This window comes from Mustela lutreola, chromosome 9, assembly GCF_030435805.1.
Source record: "Mustela lutreola isolate mMusLut2 chromosome 9, mMusLut2.pri, whole genome shotgun sequence".
Classification (NCBI taxonomy): domain Eukaryota; kingdom Metazoa; phylum Chordata; class Mammalia; order Carnivora; family Mustelidae; genus Mustela; species Mustela lutreola.
The window spans coordinates 92,114,125-92,133,352 of record NC_081298.1 but is presented as its reverse complement, the minus strand read 5'-3'; the positions used below and the strand labels follow the sequence as shown (position 1 = coordinate 92,133,352).

At 41.4% G+C, this 19,228-nt stretch overlaps 1 protein-coding gene across 16 annotated transcripts in view; it reads left to right on the top strand.

The window, feature by feature from the left end:
- The window catches only part of AAK1 (AP2 associated kinase 1), a 174,186-nt gene that overhangs the window by 68,339 nt on the left and 86,619 nt on the right, over positions 1-19,228 (top strand). For all 16 annotated transcript variants that reach the window (XM_059187880.1, XM_059187881.1, XM_059187879.1 and 13 more), the window contains exon 3: positions 11,369-11,487. In XM_059187880.1, the coding sequence (XP_059043863.1) occupies positions 11,369-11,487 (119 nt within the window). The remainder of the gene's footprint in view (positions 1-11,368; positions 11,488-19,228) is intronic.

Below are 19,228 nucleotides of genomic sequence, written 5' to 3'. Positions count from 1 at the left end.
GGGGTGTAAAATGGTATAAGCACTTTGGGAAAAGGTCTGGCAGTTTCTTATAAAATTAAATATATACCTGCTTGATGGCTCAGCACTTACACTCTTGGGTTTTAGTTGTTGACCCGAAAGAAATATTTATTTTATGATACAAAAGACTTGTACAAGAATGCATATAGAGCTTCCTTTATAATATCTCTAGATTGGAATTAACTCAATGTCTCTCTGTAAAAGAAAGCATAAATAGATTAGTAATAAGAATGATATACTAATACACTCAAGAATATAGCTATTATGGTGAGTGAAAGATCCTTACATACAACAAAGCCTATAGTGTATGATTCCATTTATATGAAGTTCTAAAGCCCACAAACCCAGCAATAGATGAAAAAGTCAGAACAGTGGTTGTCTCAAGGTGGGGGATACAAGGGTTGGATTTTCTGCAAAGGGGTAGGAGGGAATTTTCTGAATGATGGAAAGGTCTGATATTTTGGTAGGGGTCTGGGTTGCATTGAGAGTATATAATTATCAAAACTCATCCAATAATAAACTTAAGATTTGTACATTTCACTGTAAATAGATTTCATTTCTGCCCTCCTTCCCTGCCCCCCAAAAGAACCATGAACTCTGGACACAAGTTAAAGAAATGCATGCTAAAGCCTCTAGGATAAAGTACACCGAGGTCTGTACCTTACTTGGAAATGGGTAAAAAATAAGATGAGTTTAGGGCGCCTGGGTGGCTCACTTGTTACATCTGCCTTTGGCTCAGGTCATGATCTCAGGGTCCTGAGATTGAGCCCCACATTGGGCTCCCTCCTCTATGGGAAGCCTGCTTCTCCCTCTCCCACTCCCTTTGCTTGTGCTCTCTCTCTGTCAAACTAACAAATAAAATTGTAAGAAAAAAAAAAGTTAAAAAAAAATAAGATGAGTTTATATTTGCATAGATGATGATGTAAATGTGATAAAACAAGTGTACCAGAATGTTAACATTGTAGACTCTAGGTGGTGGGTGTGTGGCTATTTGAAGTATGATCGTCTCGACTGTGTGTTTGAAATTTTTCATAATAAAATGGAAGATATAAAGGTTCCTACATAGTGCTGTGTAAGGAATTTGGGGAACCAATAAATGCTTTTAAGAGGAGTTATTAGAGGGGCGCTTGGGTAGCTCAGCAGGTTAAGCCTTTGCCTTCGGCTCAGGTCATGATCTCAGGGTCCTGGGATTGAGCCCCGCATCGGGCTCTCTGCTCAGCGGGGAGCCTGCTCCCCCCCACCCCACCTCTCTGCCTACTTGTGATCTCTCTCTCTCTCTCTGTGTCAAATAAATGAATAAAATCTTAAAAAAAAAAAGAAGTTATTAGATATGAATTGGGGAAGAGGAGTTATTAGGTATGAGTTGGGGAACTAATAGAGGAATTATTAGATAGAAGTTCTAGAAGAGAAAGAGATTCAGGGCACAGAAACGAAGGACTGTATTTTAGTTCTCCTGGTAAGAAAAGAGGAGAGTGTGCAGGAGCACCAGGGATGGGGTGGAGAGGATGGATCCTGGAGAAATTGAAGGGATAGAATTGTTAAGACTCAAAGTGAAATTAGCTTGGTGATGGCAGGAATTGGGAGGGGAAGGAAATGGTGAACTGGTGCACAAGTCCGGGGGAGGGACCACACCTTGGAAATGGCATATGGCAGTGATGGGTCATACATCCAGAAATCCTGAACCTCAGACAAAAGGCCTTAGCGTGAAGTGAAGATGGAATGCTCTAGAACTAACAGTTGGGAGCTGAGAGACTGTCAGCCATCCTTTGCCTTTGCCAAAACCCCAGTTCTCCTTCGGAGAGTGTGGACCAGTAACACACATCTAGGCTTGGTGCAGAGACACACCAGAGCTTGGATGTCTGCAGTCGGGGGCTGACAGAACTAACCTCAGCCACTCTGTCTGTTTGCACACCACTTATCAGAAGATTGCTGGCACCAGAGACTGAGACAGTTCAGGCCCAAGAGGCTCTCCACTTCTTCAGGGGAGGGATGCTGCAGGATGGAGCATGGGGTTGTTTGATTTCTTTTCCTTCTCCATCAAAGAGGGTTTTCATTTCCAGCTCAAGTGTTATTTTTAAAAGAAGGAGTGGCACATAGAGAAAGTGTCATTGTGTGACAGCACAGAGATTTCTCTGCAGCTCTCCACGATGCCGCCCCGTGAGCACGCTTGCCCATGTGACTGTCCAGTTGGCTCTCGTCTCCTGCAGCCCTCTGTAGTGCGAGGCTGAGTGCTCAGGGCTTTTTTCTCTGTAGGGGTAGACCCCCTTATCCCCGGGGCCCTTTTCTCAAAATGTGTCCCTTCTATCCCAAACTAGAGTTTAATCTGAAAGCCTGGGACTGTGTCGTGTTTTCTGTTGTTTGGGGTTTTTTTCTGGGGTGGGGGGTGGGTATCTATTTTGGTGTTGGGCAGACACATTGTGTCACAAACACTGAGTGCCTTTTATGCAGTAGGCACGGTGCTGGGTGGCAGAGTCAGTCATTGTCCCTGATCTTGTGCACTTTACAGGGTTCAGGGGAAGAAGGCATCAGACCAGGAATTACCTACCTAAGTATTTAATTACACTCCTGCTGTGTCCCAAAGGAAAAGTGGAGGGTGCTGTGTATAACAAGGGATTTAACTTAAATCAGAAGGGGGTAGGGCCAGGGGCAATCAAGGAAGCCTCATCAAAGGAACAGCCTGAAACCCAAAGGATGCCTTGTAGGAGCTGGTCAGACCAAGGGTGCATAGGGCAAAAGGAGTAGCATGCACTGAAATCCTTAGGGAGAGTGGAGTATAAGCAACATTGAGAAAGAAAGAACGCAGCTGGGGCTGGACCACAGAGAGCCGTGGCAGGCTGGGGTGCAGGAGTGAGGCTGCCGAAAGGTCGCGTCCCGTCACGTACGGTCTTGCAGGCCATCGCCAGCATTCGGAGCTTTATTCACAGAGGGGCAGCAAGCCACTGAGGGGCTCCACGCAGCTGAATGATCCTCACATTCTGTTTTTAAAAGATCATCACCCTGGCTGTAGTAGAGAGAATAGAAAATGGCTCTGTGTGACCCAGGAAAGCTGCTCGGTGGATTTAAGTGAACAAAGAACACGGCCCTACTGTTGTGTCTTACCCTTTCTCTCTCCTTTGCTAAAGCCCATGGGAACGAGACAGCAGTGGTGGGCCCGGGAGCTCGGGGAAGCCTCTTTTGCTTGGCCTAAGCTACTGGCGGACGCGGCCCGGGGTGCCCTGGCTCTGGTTCTGTGCGCGGGCTTCTTCCCACGCCTCTGGGGTGTGTGAGCCAGCTCCATTTCTTAAACTCTAACCTTTTGTCCCAAGCAGTCAGGTGCCTTTCCTGGAAATGTCTCTCTCTCTCTTTTTTAAAGAGACTTCTGCCAAACCCCTTCATAGAAGCCCCCGAGCTGGGGCTGCTCTCCAGTTGTCCCAGGGCTGGAAAGGAAGAGCCCATCCGTTGCCGTCTGCCCCACATTCAGCCTGGGCTGTGGACTTACTGGGTTGGGTTGGTGTTTCAGCACCACTGCCTGAGTTTGCCAGTCTCTGACTTTGTGCCCATGGTTCCACTTCTTGGGGGGAGATGGGGGGAGAAAGTTGAATATTTCTAGTCTTCCCCCATCTGGGTGTTCTTTCTGCCTGAGGAAGGGACTGCTTAAACATGTTCCACAGAAGGAGCTCGCACATGGTGGATTTTTAATTTGAGGCAAATAAGGAGAAATTGAGGTTAAAAAAAAAAAAGAAAACAACAAACTCTAAGTTCCCACTGAAATCAGTGTTGACAAATGATGCAGATTGACCTTTTCTCCTGTAAAATCTATGTTGTGCTCCTTGCCATCTGTGACAGAGCTTTGAAAATTTTTGTTCCTTCTCCAACTTTTGGCGAAGTTGCCCTCGATGTGAGCATACAGTAGGTGGGTGTTTGTCGGCCTCTTGGTTGTCACTGTCTGTGGGAGCTCGCAGACACTGCGGGCCGTGCACCCAAGCTCCCACCTGGTCGGCTGGAGAGGCCCCCTGCCTGTTGCTGTGTCTTTTATTACCTCCCCCGGTAGTAGAGCTGTGCATGCTTTACTGCTAACGGGAGCAGATGGGGGCAGGAAAAGAGTGGACCAAGGTGAGGGCCAGGAACTGGCACACCTGTATTCTAGTCCTGGCCCTGCTGCTAAGTGGCAGGACTAAGGCCATCTAGGCTCTTCTCAGTGCCTCAGTTTCCCAGCTGGCGAAATGGAGATTGTTATACATGCCCTGCTTACCTCACAAGGCTCTCAAAGACAAAGCAGCGTTCTCTAGCTCAATCCCAACCTGGAAATAGATTTCCTTAACTGCACAGGTTTGAAGAGGTGTTTTTTTTTGTTTTGTTTTGTTTTTAAAGTTTGTTGCCTGAATTTAAAAATCAGGAGATTTTGGGGCACCTGGTTATGTGTAACAGCTGGTTATGTGTACGACTCTTGAGCTTAGCCCAGATCTTGATCTCAGGGTTGTGTGTTCAAGCCCTGCCTTGGGCTCCTTGCTGGATGTGGAGCCTACTTAAAAAAATATATAATAAAAAATAAAAACCAGGAGATTTCACAGAAAACTCTAGCTTCTCTTGGAAGTCAAAAAACTTGGCAACCCTCAGCCCACATTCCTTCTTGGCAGTGATGGGCTGGATTTGAGGAGTGGCTGCCTATGAGCATGGGGCGTGCCCTTTCTGGTTGATGTGGTCCCCATCACGTAGACACAGCGAGTCTGTGTCACTGGTCCCTGTCTAGACATTTTGTGATACCTGGACTGTTTCCCTCCTTTGCATGATCTGTCTGCTCCCTATTGGCCTTTGGATCTTATGCCCTTGATTTCAAGAAGATATTCTGGATTTAGAATATACACTTAACCATATGTCCCAGCAATTCCATTCCTAGTTATTTACCCAAGAGAAATAAATACTTATGTCTACAAAAAATGGACTTCTGTATGAACATTTAATTTATAACAGCCCAAAGTAGAAATAGTGGAAATATTCTTTAACAGATGAATGGTTAAACTAATTGTGGAGAATGTCTATATAATGCAATATTAGTCTGCAATTTAAAAAATCCCAAACTACTAATAAATTTAACAATGAGAGTGAATCTCAGAAATATTATACAGAAGAAGCAGACAGAATAGTACATACTGTTTGATTCCATTTATTCTGGAGCAAGCAAAACTAATCCACAGGACTGATCGCAGATCAAAAGTTACATAAGATAGTAGGCAGGGGGTGGTTGCCTACGCAGAGGTACAAGGAACTGTTCATAGTGATGGACCGATGGAAGTCATGGTTGAAAGAGAGTATAAAGGTGTGAAAACTCATCAAACTCTGCACTTCGAAGGGTACATTGTATTGTATGTAAAGTTAGTTCAAAGCATTTACAAAGACCAGGGACCTAGTTTGCACTCTACCACTAACCAGCTTTGTGTATTTTTGTAAAAAGAGCTTAATCTCTATTTCTTTCCTATCAGGAAAATGAGGACATTGGGTAATTCATCTGCCTCATTCAGTTATTGTGAAAACATAAATGAAGTAATGTATTTTGAAATGCTTTTGAAAAAGTATAAAGTCAAATACAGATGCTGGGTAGGGGCAAATTCCATAAATTCCTCTTTAGGGAAGAGAGGCAAGAACTGTGATAACCAGTGTAGGAATATATATATATATATATATATTCCTCCACACACATCCCCCCCGACTTTGTATACCACTGGCTGTGGGACTTTTCTCCCCTGGCCATTAGTAAGATGAGAGGTTAGACTAGATAGACAGAGGAAACTACGCTCAGAGACTCAGCCTTTCAGATGTGTTTCCTTTAGCTCTGTGGTGTCAGCCTGTCCAGTGTTAGTTTAAAATGTGATTGTCACCAGTGTTTACAAGTGGATATTTCACATACAGTTTTGAGTTCCCAGGTTATCTTTAGGAACTAGCAGACCTGGGTCCATATTCTTATGGCACTAATTATCTGGAGTTATGTAGTGTCTGTTCCTATATGTGAGCCATTGCTTTAGTTTTCCGTGGTCTTCCACCACCTTCTGTAGACTTTTCTATTCTCTGTAGTAACGATCAGAAGGAAGTTAATTAATTTTTGAGTGCCTGATGTATGTTAGGAGCTATTATACAGAGGGGAACTGAGGAGACAAAAATCTCTAATCTCGTAGTGAGTGATAAGTACCCATTCACATCATTAAAAAGTACGAGGAGCTACCCCGTGACCAAGCAGTTGCATCACTAGGCATTTATCCAAAGGATACAAACAGTGATTCAAAGGGGCACCCATACCCCAATGTTTATAGCAGCAATATCCACAATAGTCAAACTATGGAAAGAGCCCTGATGTCTCTCGACAGATGAATGGATAAAAGAGAGGTGAGATACACACACACACACACACACTCTTACACACATACAATGGACTATTACTCGGCCATCAAAAAGAATGAAATCTTAACCATTTGCAATGACATGGGTGGAATAAGAGGGTATTATGCTAAGCAGAATAAGTCAAAGAAAGACAATTATTATATGATTTCACTTATGTGTGGAATTTAAGAAACAGATGAACATAGGGAAAGGGAAGGAAAAATAAAATAAGATGAAAACAGGGAGGCAAACCATAAGAAACTCTTTAACCATCGGGAATAAACTGAGGTTGCTGGAGGGGAGTGGGTGGGGGATGGGGTAGCTGAGTGATGGGCATTAAGGAGGGCACTTGGGATGAGCACTGGGTGTCATATGTAAGTGGTGAATCCACTAAATTCTACCTGAAACTAATAATACTTTTTTAATAGAAAAAATTTTTGGTGGGGAGCCTGGGTCACTCAGTGGGTTAAAGCCTCTGCCTTTCGCTCAGGTCATTATCCCGGGGTCCTGGGATTGAGCCCCACATCGGGCTCTCTGCTTGGCAGGGAGCCTGCTTCCTCCTCTCTCTCTCTGCCTGCCTCTCTGCCTATCTGTGATCTCTGTCTGTCAAATAAATAAATAAATATCTTAAAAAAAAATTTTTTTTAAGCCAAAATAAAAAAGAGTGAGGAGGAGATATACCCAAGAGTGCTATATATTTTAGGGAAAGTGGGAGAACACATGTTTCTTTGTGGGAATAAAAGAATGTTCTGACATATTTAAGGGGCTAAAGTGTGTCTGTGTCAAAATTTATCATGGCTGTTTCAGTTGATTACCTCACACCATGGAATGAATCCTTTGTCCCTTTGTGATTCCATAAATTCATGAATTTCTCCTCAAAGTGGATCCCAACACAACCATAGGGAATATCTTAGCGTTTCAGAAAAGAATGCAAGTAGGCCGAGGGACTGGCACAGATTCCAGTGGGCAGATTGGCACAGGCTGTCCTGCATGTTAGCTTTTCTTACCTCTGTCCAAACTGTCTCCAGCTCAGTGTTAGGTTTTTCCATTTCATCAAGGTTTGGGGATGCAGCTCAATCTGAAATATGCATCTCTGCTGACAGGCGTATAGTTACCTTCTTGTGTAACAGCCTGGGTTCTGTTTAGCCATGGCCGAGAATCTTTGTCCCCTGATCTGTACTGGGTTCTATGCTTGAGCAATACCTCGAGCAGTGCTGTGTCGCCTCTTCTTTTGAACCAAGTAATGTACATCTCTAGTTGGTCGACTGCACAGTGCTAGCAACCAGCATCTTTAAACTGACACATCCTAGCAGCCTTTGAATTTGATCAAGGAGCTTTGACTTAACATGCTTGTCACCTGCAAATAAGCCCTTTTGTGGGCATAGAAGCTAAATCATGTGGTTCCATCTGTGTTAGTCACACAGGTTCATTGCTTTACCTTCAGATCTGTGATGGTCACGGGCTTGGATAATCTTGGCTGGCTCATCTCAACCCTTTGTGCTTGCCTGGATTGTGACGTAGACATCTGCCACATTTCTTCAGTTTCAGCTGGAAAGGTCATCTTGCTACCTGGCAAAGAAAACTACACTGCTCCCATCTGGTGGCAGTTATCTTGGATTGCTGCATCATTAGCCTGCTTCCAAAAGGACTGCCCTGTCCTCTGGTGGTTCCGTGCGTCGCAGAACTGTAGAAATGGCCCTTCCCACCTCAGGTTCTGCAGCACTGTGGTGTCTCCTTAGTATCTAAAGGAGCTGTTACACAGACTTTCTCTGAGATGAATAAAGTGGAAAGAGTGTTGTTTGGACAGTCAGCGGAATGACAGGTTCTGCATAATTAGCCATGGGACTCCTAAGCCTCACTCAGTTCATCTCTTCATAAAGCAAATGCTAAGATTAACTCTCTCTAGGAGCACTGTTGATACAAAGTCTGTAGACCTGTGATTTAAAAAAAAAAAAAAAAAAATTGAAATACCTGGAGTGCCTGGGTGGCTGAGTCAGTTAGGTGTCAGCTTTCAGCTTAAGTCATGATCCCAGGGTCCTGGCAGCGAGCCCCGCATCAGGGCCTCTGCTTAGCGGGGGAGCCTGCTTCTCCTTTTCCCTCTGCCCTGCTTGTGCTCTCTCTCACACTCTATCTCAAATAAATAAATAAATAATCTCTTTACACATTGAAATATTTATAAAATGACTACTTGGGCTGTCCACAAAATAATTATGAATACATATAGACATTTAATAATTTATATTAGCATTTCTGATTCTGATTGGAAATAAGATACATAATTAATTAATTAATTAATTAATTATTTAAAAGATTTTATTTACTTATATGACAGACATAGATCACAAGTAGGCAGAGAGGCAGGCAGAGAGAGGGGGGGAAGCAGGCTCCCCGCTGAGCAGAGAGCCCTATGCGGGGCTCCATCCTAGGACCCCGGGATCATGACCTGAGCCGAAGGCAGAGGCTTTAACCCACTGAGCCACCCAGGCGCCCCTACATCATGAATTTAATAGCTTTTTGGGAAAAAGAAGATCAACTACTGCATTCAATGTACATATTTATCGCAAGAAAAATTCTGATATCCTAAAAATTGAATGTGAAAAAATACGCGTCTTAAAATGGAGATTGTGTCTGTATGTCATAACACCTCTACTTGTCAGTACATGGTAGTGTTGTAAACAAGTTTTTAAAGTGAATTTCTAGAATTAAAGTTGACAGTTGAGCAGTGTGAGTGGACTGTAAAGTATTACGAGAAAATGGGAAATGTTACTGAGATACAAAGATTCAAGATGACTGTGGAAATTAAACACGTCACGGCGAATGTTCACTTGACTCCTGAAGAAGGAAGCTATGATAGGAAATGTACAAACATGAAGTCTGGTAGACCCTGTCAACATGCGCCCATTAACATTTTTGTAAACAAACATGAAGTCTGGTAGACCCTGTCAACATGAGCCCATTAACATTTTTGTAAACACAGAATTAATGTGTGTATCGGATGAAGACACGCAAGAATCCTTTCCGATTGAGGCACTCTTTGGTTACAAGCTGCAGAAACCTAGACAAGGAGACTTGGGAAAGAATGCACATTGAGTGTCTACACCAGGAAATGGCCCCCGGCATCAACAGACAGGTGCTCAGGTGCCGCTGGGCCTCAGAGGAGATAGGGGGAGATGCAACAGGACTCCAGTCTTCTGCCTCATGATCTAGAGAGTCACTGCTTTTGCTCTCTCTGAGTTTTGCATGTGGCTGTTAGCTTCAGCACTACACCAGAGCCTCCGCTCAACTTCCCACACTGGTGACTTCCCTCTGTGCCTGTCTCCATCCAATCAGGGATCACCTGTGTGCAAAGACTACCCTCGAAACTTTGTTGTTGTTGTTGCTGCTGCTACCCAGAGTCAATACGTGGGATGGTTCAAGATAAATTATGATGGTCTATGAGCAGACAGATGGACTAAGTGCCCAGTCTTACTAATGCTTATCCCAAAGCCTTCAGCTTTGACAGCTTTGCAGCACTTATCTTCCTTTTTATTTTTTATTTTTTAGAAACATATAATATGTTTTTATCCCCAGGGGTACAGGTCTGTGAATCGCCAGTTTTACACACTTCACAGCACTCACCATAGCACATACTCTCCCAATGTCCATAACCCCACCCTCCTTCTCCCTCCCCCCCTCCCCCCAGCAACCCTCAGTTTGTTTTGTGAGATTAAGAGTCACTTATGGTTTGTCTCCCTCCCAATCCCATCTTGTTTCATTTATTATTCTCCTACCCCCTTAACCCCCCATGTTGCATCTCTACTTCCTCATATCAGGGAGATCATGTGATAGTTGTCTTTCTCTGATTGACTTATTTCGCTAAGCATGATACCCTCTAGTTCCATTCACGTCGTCACAAATGGCAAGATTTCATTTTTTGATGGCTGCATAGTATTCCATTGTGTATATATACACCACATCTTCTTTATCCAAAGGGGCACGTGCACCCGAATGTTTATAGCAGCAATGTCTACAATAGCCCAACTATGGAAAGAACCTAGATGTCCATCAACAGATGAATGGATAAAGATATATGGCACTGTATCTTTCTATAACCTCTGTTAACAATGGCACTAAATACCTCCTACAGTGTTTGGGGAATGAGATAGAAGGAGGGAGTTCTAAGAATCTAAGGAATGCTAAGGTGTAACCAATCCAGAGCATTTGAAGATTTCTGTTAGTTATATAAAAAAATTTTTTAATGAAATTTGGTCTTTAAGAGAAAGGTTTGATGTGGGTGTTAAAACATCTGCCCACTAATTGAGTTATACTTTCCTGGTGTCTGCTGTGTTGAGGAACACTTTGATACCTATATTTTGTGTCTTCTCAGTAGCCCATAAGGCAGGAAAAGCAGGAGAAATCCTCAAGGTCAATTGTCGATCTAAGTTGGGGGAGGAGTGAGAAGGGTTGAGAAGGAAGAGAAAGCATCTTGAATCTGACAACTGTTATTATACAATTATTAAAATAATTTCCAAGCTTCTCTGGTTAAGTGCTGAATTAATTTTTTTTTAAGTTCTTGGTTGAATCTAATCTCTTTGAGCCTCTGTTTTCTCTAGCTAGTCATTGTCCTTAAGGGAAAAATAATACCCAGCCTCACAGGATTTTAGTAAGAATTTAATAAGAACTCAAAGTGCTTAGGACAGTGGTTGGAATATATTTCTTTTTTCTTCCATCTGTTTGTTCATCTGTTTATTGGCAGGTTTATTGCAAGATAATTAGTATTATTCTCTTTTCCTGACAGAGGTGTTCAGCAGTTTTTCTGACTCTTGCCACCCAATCCCATGGTAATATCCCTGAGACCCTTGAATCCAAGAGTGCCTTCTAGGCCAGGCCAGCCCTTAGGCCCAGCTGATGATGGCATCAGTACGATTAACGGTGACAGCACAAAGCTGCAGCCACTGTGGTTGTCTGACCGGCTTTTTGAATATGACTCAAAGAGCTTGTATGTGTGTTTCCCTCACAGGTGGATTTGCCATCGTGTTTCTGGTGAGGACAAGCAATGGAATGAAATGTGCCTTGAAACGCATGTTTGTCAACAATGAGCATGATCTCCAGGTGTGCAAGAGAGAAATCCAGATAATGGTAAGGCTGCCTCTGAGACTTGGGATTCCTTGTTGAAAATGTGCCCTCTCCTAAGAAGGGTGATGGGGGGTTTGGGGAGGCTTGTTCCTTCCCTGAGATGTCAGAGGAGCCTCAGCAGAAGACGCTAGTGAAGAGGCTTGGGGGTAGAGCTTGCTTCTGCCGTCTTGGTCACCATTAGCTGGAGGTTGAGGAGGAAAGAGGGTACTAAGAGAATTGGCCAACTTTTAAGGTCAGAGAAATGCTTGTGCATCGGGCTAAGTTTATTTCATGACTTCATTCCCAGAACTAACTATGGTATTGAATCCAGAAACCCTAGCTCTCCATTGAGCCTCCTCTTCTAGACTTGTCTACTCCCAATCCTGGTTTTTATCCCTCTTGAGCTTCTCAGCATTCTGTGAATATACCTTTGTATATTATATGTGTAGTTCTGTCCTCCAGAGATGGTTTTTCCTTTTCTTGGACTAGAAACTTCTTATTCATACATACTCTATGATTTCATTTATAGAAGTCCAAGACTGGGCAAAAGTGATCTGTGGGAACAGAAATCAGGAAGTGGTCATCTGAGTGTGGGAAATTGACTAGAAGAAGGTGTGTGGGAACTTTCTGGGCCATAGAAACATTCTATATCTTGTTTTGGGTAGTGGGTAGTGGTTATACAGGGCTATACAAGTGTTAGAATTCAACTGAACACCTTAAGATCTGTGCATTATTACTATATGTAAATTATACCTCACATCTTAAAAACTTTGTTTTCACAATTCAGATTCATACTGTGTTTAAAGAAAGAGTCCCTGTCAGAGATATATGCTGCAATATTTGTGGATAAAATAACATGATGTCTTAAAGTTAATGAGTAGATTTAGAAGAGAGAGTTGGCATAGGGTTATGATCGAAGCAGATCGGTGGGTATGTGGGAATTTGATAATCTCTTACTTTCACTTCTATTTGATATTACACATTAAAAAACTTAAATAGTCTTTTTTTTTTTTTTTTTTTAAGAGAGAGATCAAGTGTGAGGGGGAGGAGCAGTGAGAAAGGGAGAAGGAAAGTCTTAAGCAGGCTCCACACCCGACACAGGCTCAATCTTACAACCCTAAGATCATGACCTGAGCTGAAATCAAGAGTCAGAGGCTTAACTGACTGAGCCACCCAGGGGCCCCCTTAGATCGTCTTTTATTCCTTTCTGTTTCCATAAGACTTTTGTTTACACCAATTATATTGCTTATCTTTTTATCTTATAAGTAATTCTGCCATCAGAAGGTAAGTTTTTTAAAAAATCAGGACCCGAGTGCCTGGGTGGCTCAGTGGGTTAAACCTTTGCCTTCAGCTCAGGTCATGATCTCAGGGTCCTGGGATCAAGCCCCACATCAGGCTCTTTGCTCAGTGGGAAGCCTGCTTCCCCCCTTCTCTCTCTGCCTGCCTCTCTGCCCACTTGTGATCTCTGTCTATCAAATAAATAAATAAAATCTTTGAAAAAAAATAAAGAAGGTCCATCTTTAAAAAAAATTTAAAAATAAAATAAAAAATCAGAACCTTTATATTTCAGCAGCCAGCTTGATCCCTGAACAATACAGGGGCTGGGGAGTTGACCCCAGAAGAGTTGAAAATCCTCATATTACTTTCAGCACCCCCAAAACTTAACTAGTAGCAGCCTGCTGTTGACTGCGAGTCTTACCAGTAACATAAACAGTCAATGCACATTTCATATGTTGTATGTATTATACACGGTGTTCTTGAAATAAAGGAAGCTAAAGGAAAGAAAATATTAAGAAAATCATGAGGAGGGGCACCTGGATGGGTCAGTGGGTTAAGTGTTTGACTCTCGATCTCAGTTTAGGTCTTAATCTCAGTGCTGTGAGTTCAAGCCCCACTTGGAGCCTACTTAAAAAAAAAGAAAAAAAATCATAAGGAAAGTAACATTTACAGAACTGTACCATATTTAAGTGAATTAATACACTAGATTCATGCTGTTCAAACGCCCGTTTTTCAAGTGTCAGCTGTACTTAATAGACTTTTTGGATGAAATGAATGTATGAATAATGGTAACATCTGATCCAGATATTCACCTAGAGATGATTCCTTTATGCCCGGGATTTTCATGCTCTTGTAAAGAACAAAAAGAGGTCCGATAAAATGAGTGAAGGTGGCATTGTAGGGATTCCACGAGGCTTTGCTTTCCTGTTCTCCGCTGTGGAGTTGGCCCTTCGGCCATCACTTAGCGTAACCAGCCTGTACGGCAGTTGGGTGAACTGAAAAAGACCTCAGGATTTTAGAGAGCCTCATACTACTTTAGATTCCAAAAAGCTGAAACCATTTGAGAAGAAACCATTTGCTGAAAGAAATAAGTGTTGTCATCATCATTGCAAAACAGTAACAAAAAACCCCAAGGCTCAAATACATAGGGCCCCCAGATCCATCCTCAAAGCATCAGTGTGCGCCCGCGCCCCTCCACAGAGCTCGGGACAACCAGCCTCACTGCATCTCCCGCCAGCAGCCACTGGGTTTTCTGGCTGCTTCTCTTTGCCCCTCCTCCTGTTGTCCCTGCCTTGCTGAGCTCTCTCACACACACTCCCTTTCCTGTCTTTGCTTCTGCTGTTTCCTCTGCCTGGAATGCCCTTCTCATTCATTTTCTGATATTATGAAAGTAATCCCATTCTTTAACTTTCTCCCATTGGTTCAGAAACATGTTTGAGGGCTGGCTCTGTGCTAGGCGGGTGTGGAACTAGGAGGACATAGGCCCCTTACGAGGTCACAAATCAACACATCCGATCGGGAACTCGGTTACATGAGTTCACGTTCTGGTCCAGCTGTGTATTAGCTGTGGAAGATTTGGTTCCGTTTTGAGAACTAAGCTTTTTCCCAAAAACTTCAAGCACTTCCCTGAGGGGCCCTCTTCTGTCACTGCAACGTCCCAGAGACAACCACTTTTGGTTGATTCATTTGATATGTTTCAGAATAACATGCTGATCTTGCTAGTTCCTGATTTTTTTTTTCTCCATTTTAGGCAATATATAGTATGGAAAGCAAAAATTTAGCTCTCTCTCATCCCCTGTACACCCTTCTCCCCAGATACCTGCAATCATGCTCACTTCCCTTTCTGCTGCAAGAAGTTTTGGCAATATGTTAGTCACAGTAGTATTAGTTTTTACGTGTATGAAAACACTGTTCTTGCAGAGTCTTCTGGTGGACTAGGATTACTATTGCTTTTCTGTATAACTCTGTTTTCACTGGAATTAATGATCTTTTTCAATTTTTAGGTCTGTCTTTCCTGTGTACTTTTCAGCAGTTTAACCCCAAACTCTCCTTAGGCTGTAGAAATCATTTAAAGAAAAAAAAAAAACAAAACTTTTAAAAACATTTATGTGTTCTGTCCATTTTATCTTCAAGAAATCTTAGTCTCCTAACTCAGTGAAATCTGGTTCGGTTGCTCTCTAGGCCCAATTTACAGTCTTATCTTGGAATTTCTTAGTTATCCCTTTGCCTCACATTTTTGTTTGATTGCCTGACTCCGTTTTTTTGCTTTACTTCCTCATTTTGGTGGAGCTTATCCTGTGGTAGCTTCCTTATGCATAGTAGGTAAATTCTTGAGATCTTAAAAGACTGGAAGTGTCTTTATTTTATGCTCACACATATGAAACCTTGTGTATAAAATTCTGGCTCAGAAATCATTTCATTCAGGTATTTGAAAGCACGGCTGTACCATGTATTTTAGCTTTCATTGTTGTGCATAGGAAGTTCGAAGTCATTCTAATATCGGCTCTTTGGGTGTGACCCATTTTTCCCCCCTAGAAATTAATGTTTCCCCTTTGTTTACAGTGTTCTGAAATACCTTGATGATATACCTTGCTGTGTACATTTATTATTTATTAATAAATGGTGTCCCCATGTAATCAAGAGACTCCTATCCTTGCATTGTGAGGAATTTTGGCCTGTGTCATTTGGTGATTTCCTTTTCTGTCTTCCTTTTGTCTGAAATTGCTGTTATTTTGGATGTTGGTTCTCCTGAGTTGATTTTCTAATATTTTGTGTTTTCCTCTTTTCTTTTTCTTTCTTTTTTTTCCCCCTCTCTACTTTCTGGCAGATTTCCTCAGCTTTACATTCCAAGCACCCTGTTGAATTTTTTATTCATCAGGCTTTTTAATTCCTAAGACCTTTCTGTTTGTTTTTGTTTTGTTTTTAACTTTGATGAAATCCAGTTTAATCTATTTTTTCTTTTTGTGGAACATGTTTCTGGTGTCATTTCTAAGAACTCTGCCTGCCCCTTGATTCTGAAGATTTTGTCTTTTTTTCTTAAAATTTTTATAGTCTTACGTTTTACATTTAAGTCTGTGGTCCATTTTGTGTTAATGTTATATAAGGTGCGAGACCTTTATTGAGGTTTATTTTTTGCTTCTTTGTTCCAGCAACCTTTGTTGAAAAGGCTGTCTTTCTTCCATTGAATATGTTTGTCAGAAATTAGTCAGGCATATTTGTGAGGGTCCATCTTTAGAACGTCCTCTTTCTTTCTTTTTTTTTTTTTTTAAAGATTTTATTTATTTATTTGACAGACAGAGATCACAAGTAGGCAGAGAGGCAGGCAGAGAGAGAGGAGGAAGCAGACTCCCCGCAGAGCAGAGAGCCCGATGCGGGGCTCGATCCCAGGACCCTGGAACCATGACCTGAGCTGAAGGCAGAGGCTTAACCCACTGAGCCACCCCTTTCTTTTTTTTCTTAAAGATTTTATTGATTTATTTGATAGAGACACAGCGAGAAAGGGAACATAAGCTGGGGCGTGAGGAGTGGGAGACGGAGAAGTGGGCTTACTGCTGAGCAGGGAGCCAGATGTGGGGCTCAAACCCAGGACTCTAGGATCATGACCTGAGCTGAAGGCAGATGGTTAATGACTGAGCCACCCAGGTGCCCCAACCCTCCTCTGTTCTGTTCCCATTAATCTATATGCCTTTATCTCTACCAAATACCACACAACCTTGATTATTGTAGTTTTATAAAAAGTCTGATTCCTCCTACTTTTTTTTCCCCTAAAATTATTTTACTTATTCTCATTTTTTTGTCTTTTCACATAAATTTTAGAATAATCCTTATCTACAGAATGTCTTGCAAATATTTTGATAGGAATTCCATTAAAGTCATATATGAATTTGGGGGAGAATTGACATATTTTCTGTTTAGTTTTCCAATAAATGAACATGGTGCATCTCTCCGTTTATTTCTATCTTTGATTTTTTTCATGAGCGTTAAGGAGGCTTTGTACATGTTCTTAGATTTTGACATAGCTTTTTGGTTTTGTTTTGAATGGTTATAAATGGTATTGGATTTTTGATTTTGGTGTCCATGTGTTTATTGCTAGTATATAGAAAACCAATTGATTTTTACTCATTCATTCATTCATTTTAGAGAGTACCAGTGTGTGTGGGGGGGAAGGGCAGAGGGAGAGAGAATCTCAAGCATACTCTTGACTGAGCACAGAGCCCAACACGGGGCTCAATCCCACAACCCCGAAAGCATGACCTAAGCTGAAATCAAGAGTTGGACGCTTAACTGACTGAGTCACCCAGGTGCCCCAAACAAATGATTTTTCTGTGTTTACCTTTTATGCTGTAGCTTGCTAAATTTGTTTACTAGTTTTGGAATTTTTTAAAAAAGATTTTATTTATTTGGGAGAGAAAGAATGAGAGAGAGAGAGAGCATGACAGGGGGGAAGGTTAGAGGGAGAAGCAGACTCCCCACTGAGGAGGGAGCCTGATGTGGGATTCAGTCCTGGGATTCCAGGATCATGACCTGAATGGAAGGCAGCCACTCAACCAACTGAGCCCCCCAGGCACCCCTAGTTCTATAATTTTTTTTCTATATTCCTTAGGATTTTCTATATAGACCATTGTGTTACCTGCAAAGAGAGGCAGTTTTATTTCTTCCTTTCTGATCTGTATCCTTTTAATTTCCTTTTCTAGTCTTCTTGCATTGGCTAGAATTTGCAGTACTATGTGTTGAATAAGAATGGTGAGTGGACATCCTTGCCTTCTTTCCAATCTTAGGAAGAAAGAATACTTTCACTATTAACCATAAGTTTAATTGTGGTTTTTTAAAATGAATTAAAAAAATAAATTTGAGGAAGTTTCCCTCCGTTCCTATTGTTCTAAGAGTTTTTAAACATGAATGGGTGTTGAAGTTTGTCAGATATTTTTTCTCTGCATCGAGTGATATGCTCATGTGATATTTCTTTTTCTTTAGCTTTAATATGGTGGATTATATTGACTGATTTTCAAATATTGAACCAAACTTGCATCCTTGTAGTAATCCCCACTTGGTCATGGTCTATAATTATTTTTCTTTATTTTTGAATTCTATTTGTTAATATTTTGGATTTTTACAGCTATAGTGAGGGTTAATGGCCTGTAGTTTTGGGAGTTTTATTAAGCTTTTTCTGATTTTGGTATTAGGGTAGTTCTGGCTTTATAGTACGAGTTGGGAGTTGGGAAGTGTTCCCTCCTCTCTGTTTTCTGGAAAAGATTTTGTAGAATTGGTGTTTGTTCTTCAATTAAGCATTTGTTAGAATTCTCCAGTGAAACCATCTGGGCCTGGGAATTTCTTTTTTGGCAGTTATTAATTTATAAAATCAGTTTCCTTAATACTTATAAGGCTATTTAATTTATCCTTTATATTAGGTGTGTTGTAATAGTTTGTATTTTTGTGGAATTGGTCCGTTTCATTTAAGTCCAATTTATGCATGTAGAGTTCTCTGTTACTGATATTCTTGTATTATCCCTTAATATGTTCCGGGTCTGTGATAAAAATCCAGATTCAGGGGCACCTGGGTAGCTCAGTGGGTTAAGCTGCTGCCTTCGGCTCAGGTCATGATCTCAGAGTCCTGGGATCGAGTCCTGCATCAGGCTTTCCGCTCAGCAGGGAGCCTTGTCTCTGCCTGCCTTTCTGCCTGCCTGCTTGTGATCTCTCTCTGTCAAATGAATAAATAAAATCTTTAAAAAAAAAATTCCGATTCATTCCTAATATTGATAATTTGTATCTTATTTCTTTTTTTCTTTGTTGGTATTGCTAGAGGTTTGCTGCTTGATGTTTTCAAAGACCCATTGCTTTGTTTAATTGATTTTTCTTTATTTTTCCATTTTTTATTTCATTGGTTTTTATTTTTATACTTCTTTATTATTTCTTTCTTTCTGCTTATTTTGTTTATTTTGTTCTTTTTTTCCTAGATACTTGAGGTGAGAGTTGACACATTGACATATCATTATCACCTAGAGTTCATAGTTTATTTTAGGTTAATTTGGTATTACACATTGAGTTTGGTATTGTGTTATGGATTTTGACAAAGGTATAAAATGTGTCTACCATTATAGTGTATGGAATAGTTTCACTGCCCCAGACATTGCCTGTGCTCTGCCTGTTAATCCCACCAAATTGCCCAACCGCTGATAACCACTGATTTTTATTTTATTGTCTCCATAGTTTTGCCTTTATTTAGGACATCATATAGTTGCAGTCATTCTGTGTGTAGCCTTTTCAGATTGGCTTCTTTTACTTAATATGCATTTAAGTTTCTTCCATGTCTTTTCATGGCTTGATAGCTCATTTCTTTGTAGAGCAGAATAATAGTCCATTGTATGGATGTTTCACAATTTATCCATTCGTCTATTGAAGAACGTCTTGGTTGCTTCCAAGTTTTAGCAACTATGAATAAAAGTCGTTATAAACATCTGTGTGCAGGGTTTGTGTGGGTAAAAATGTT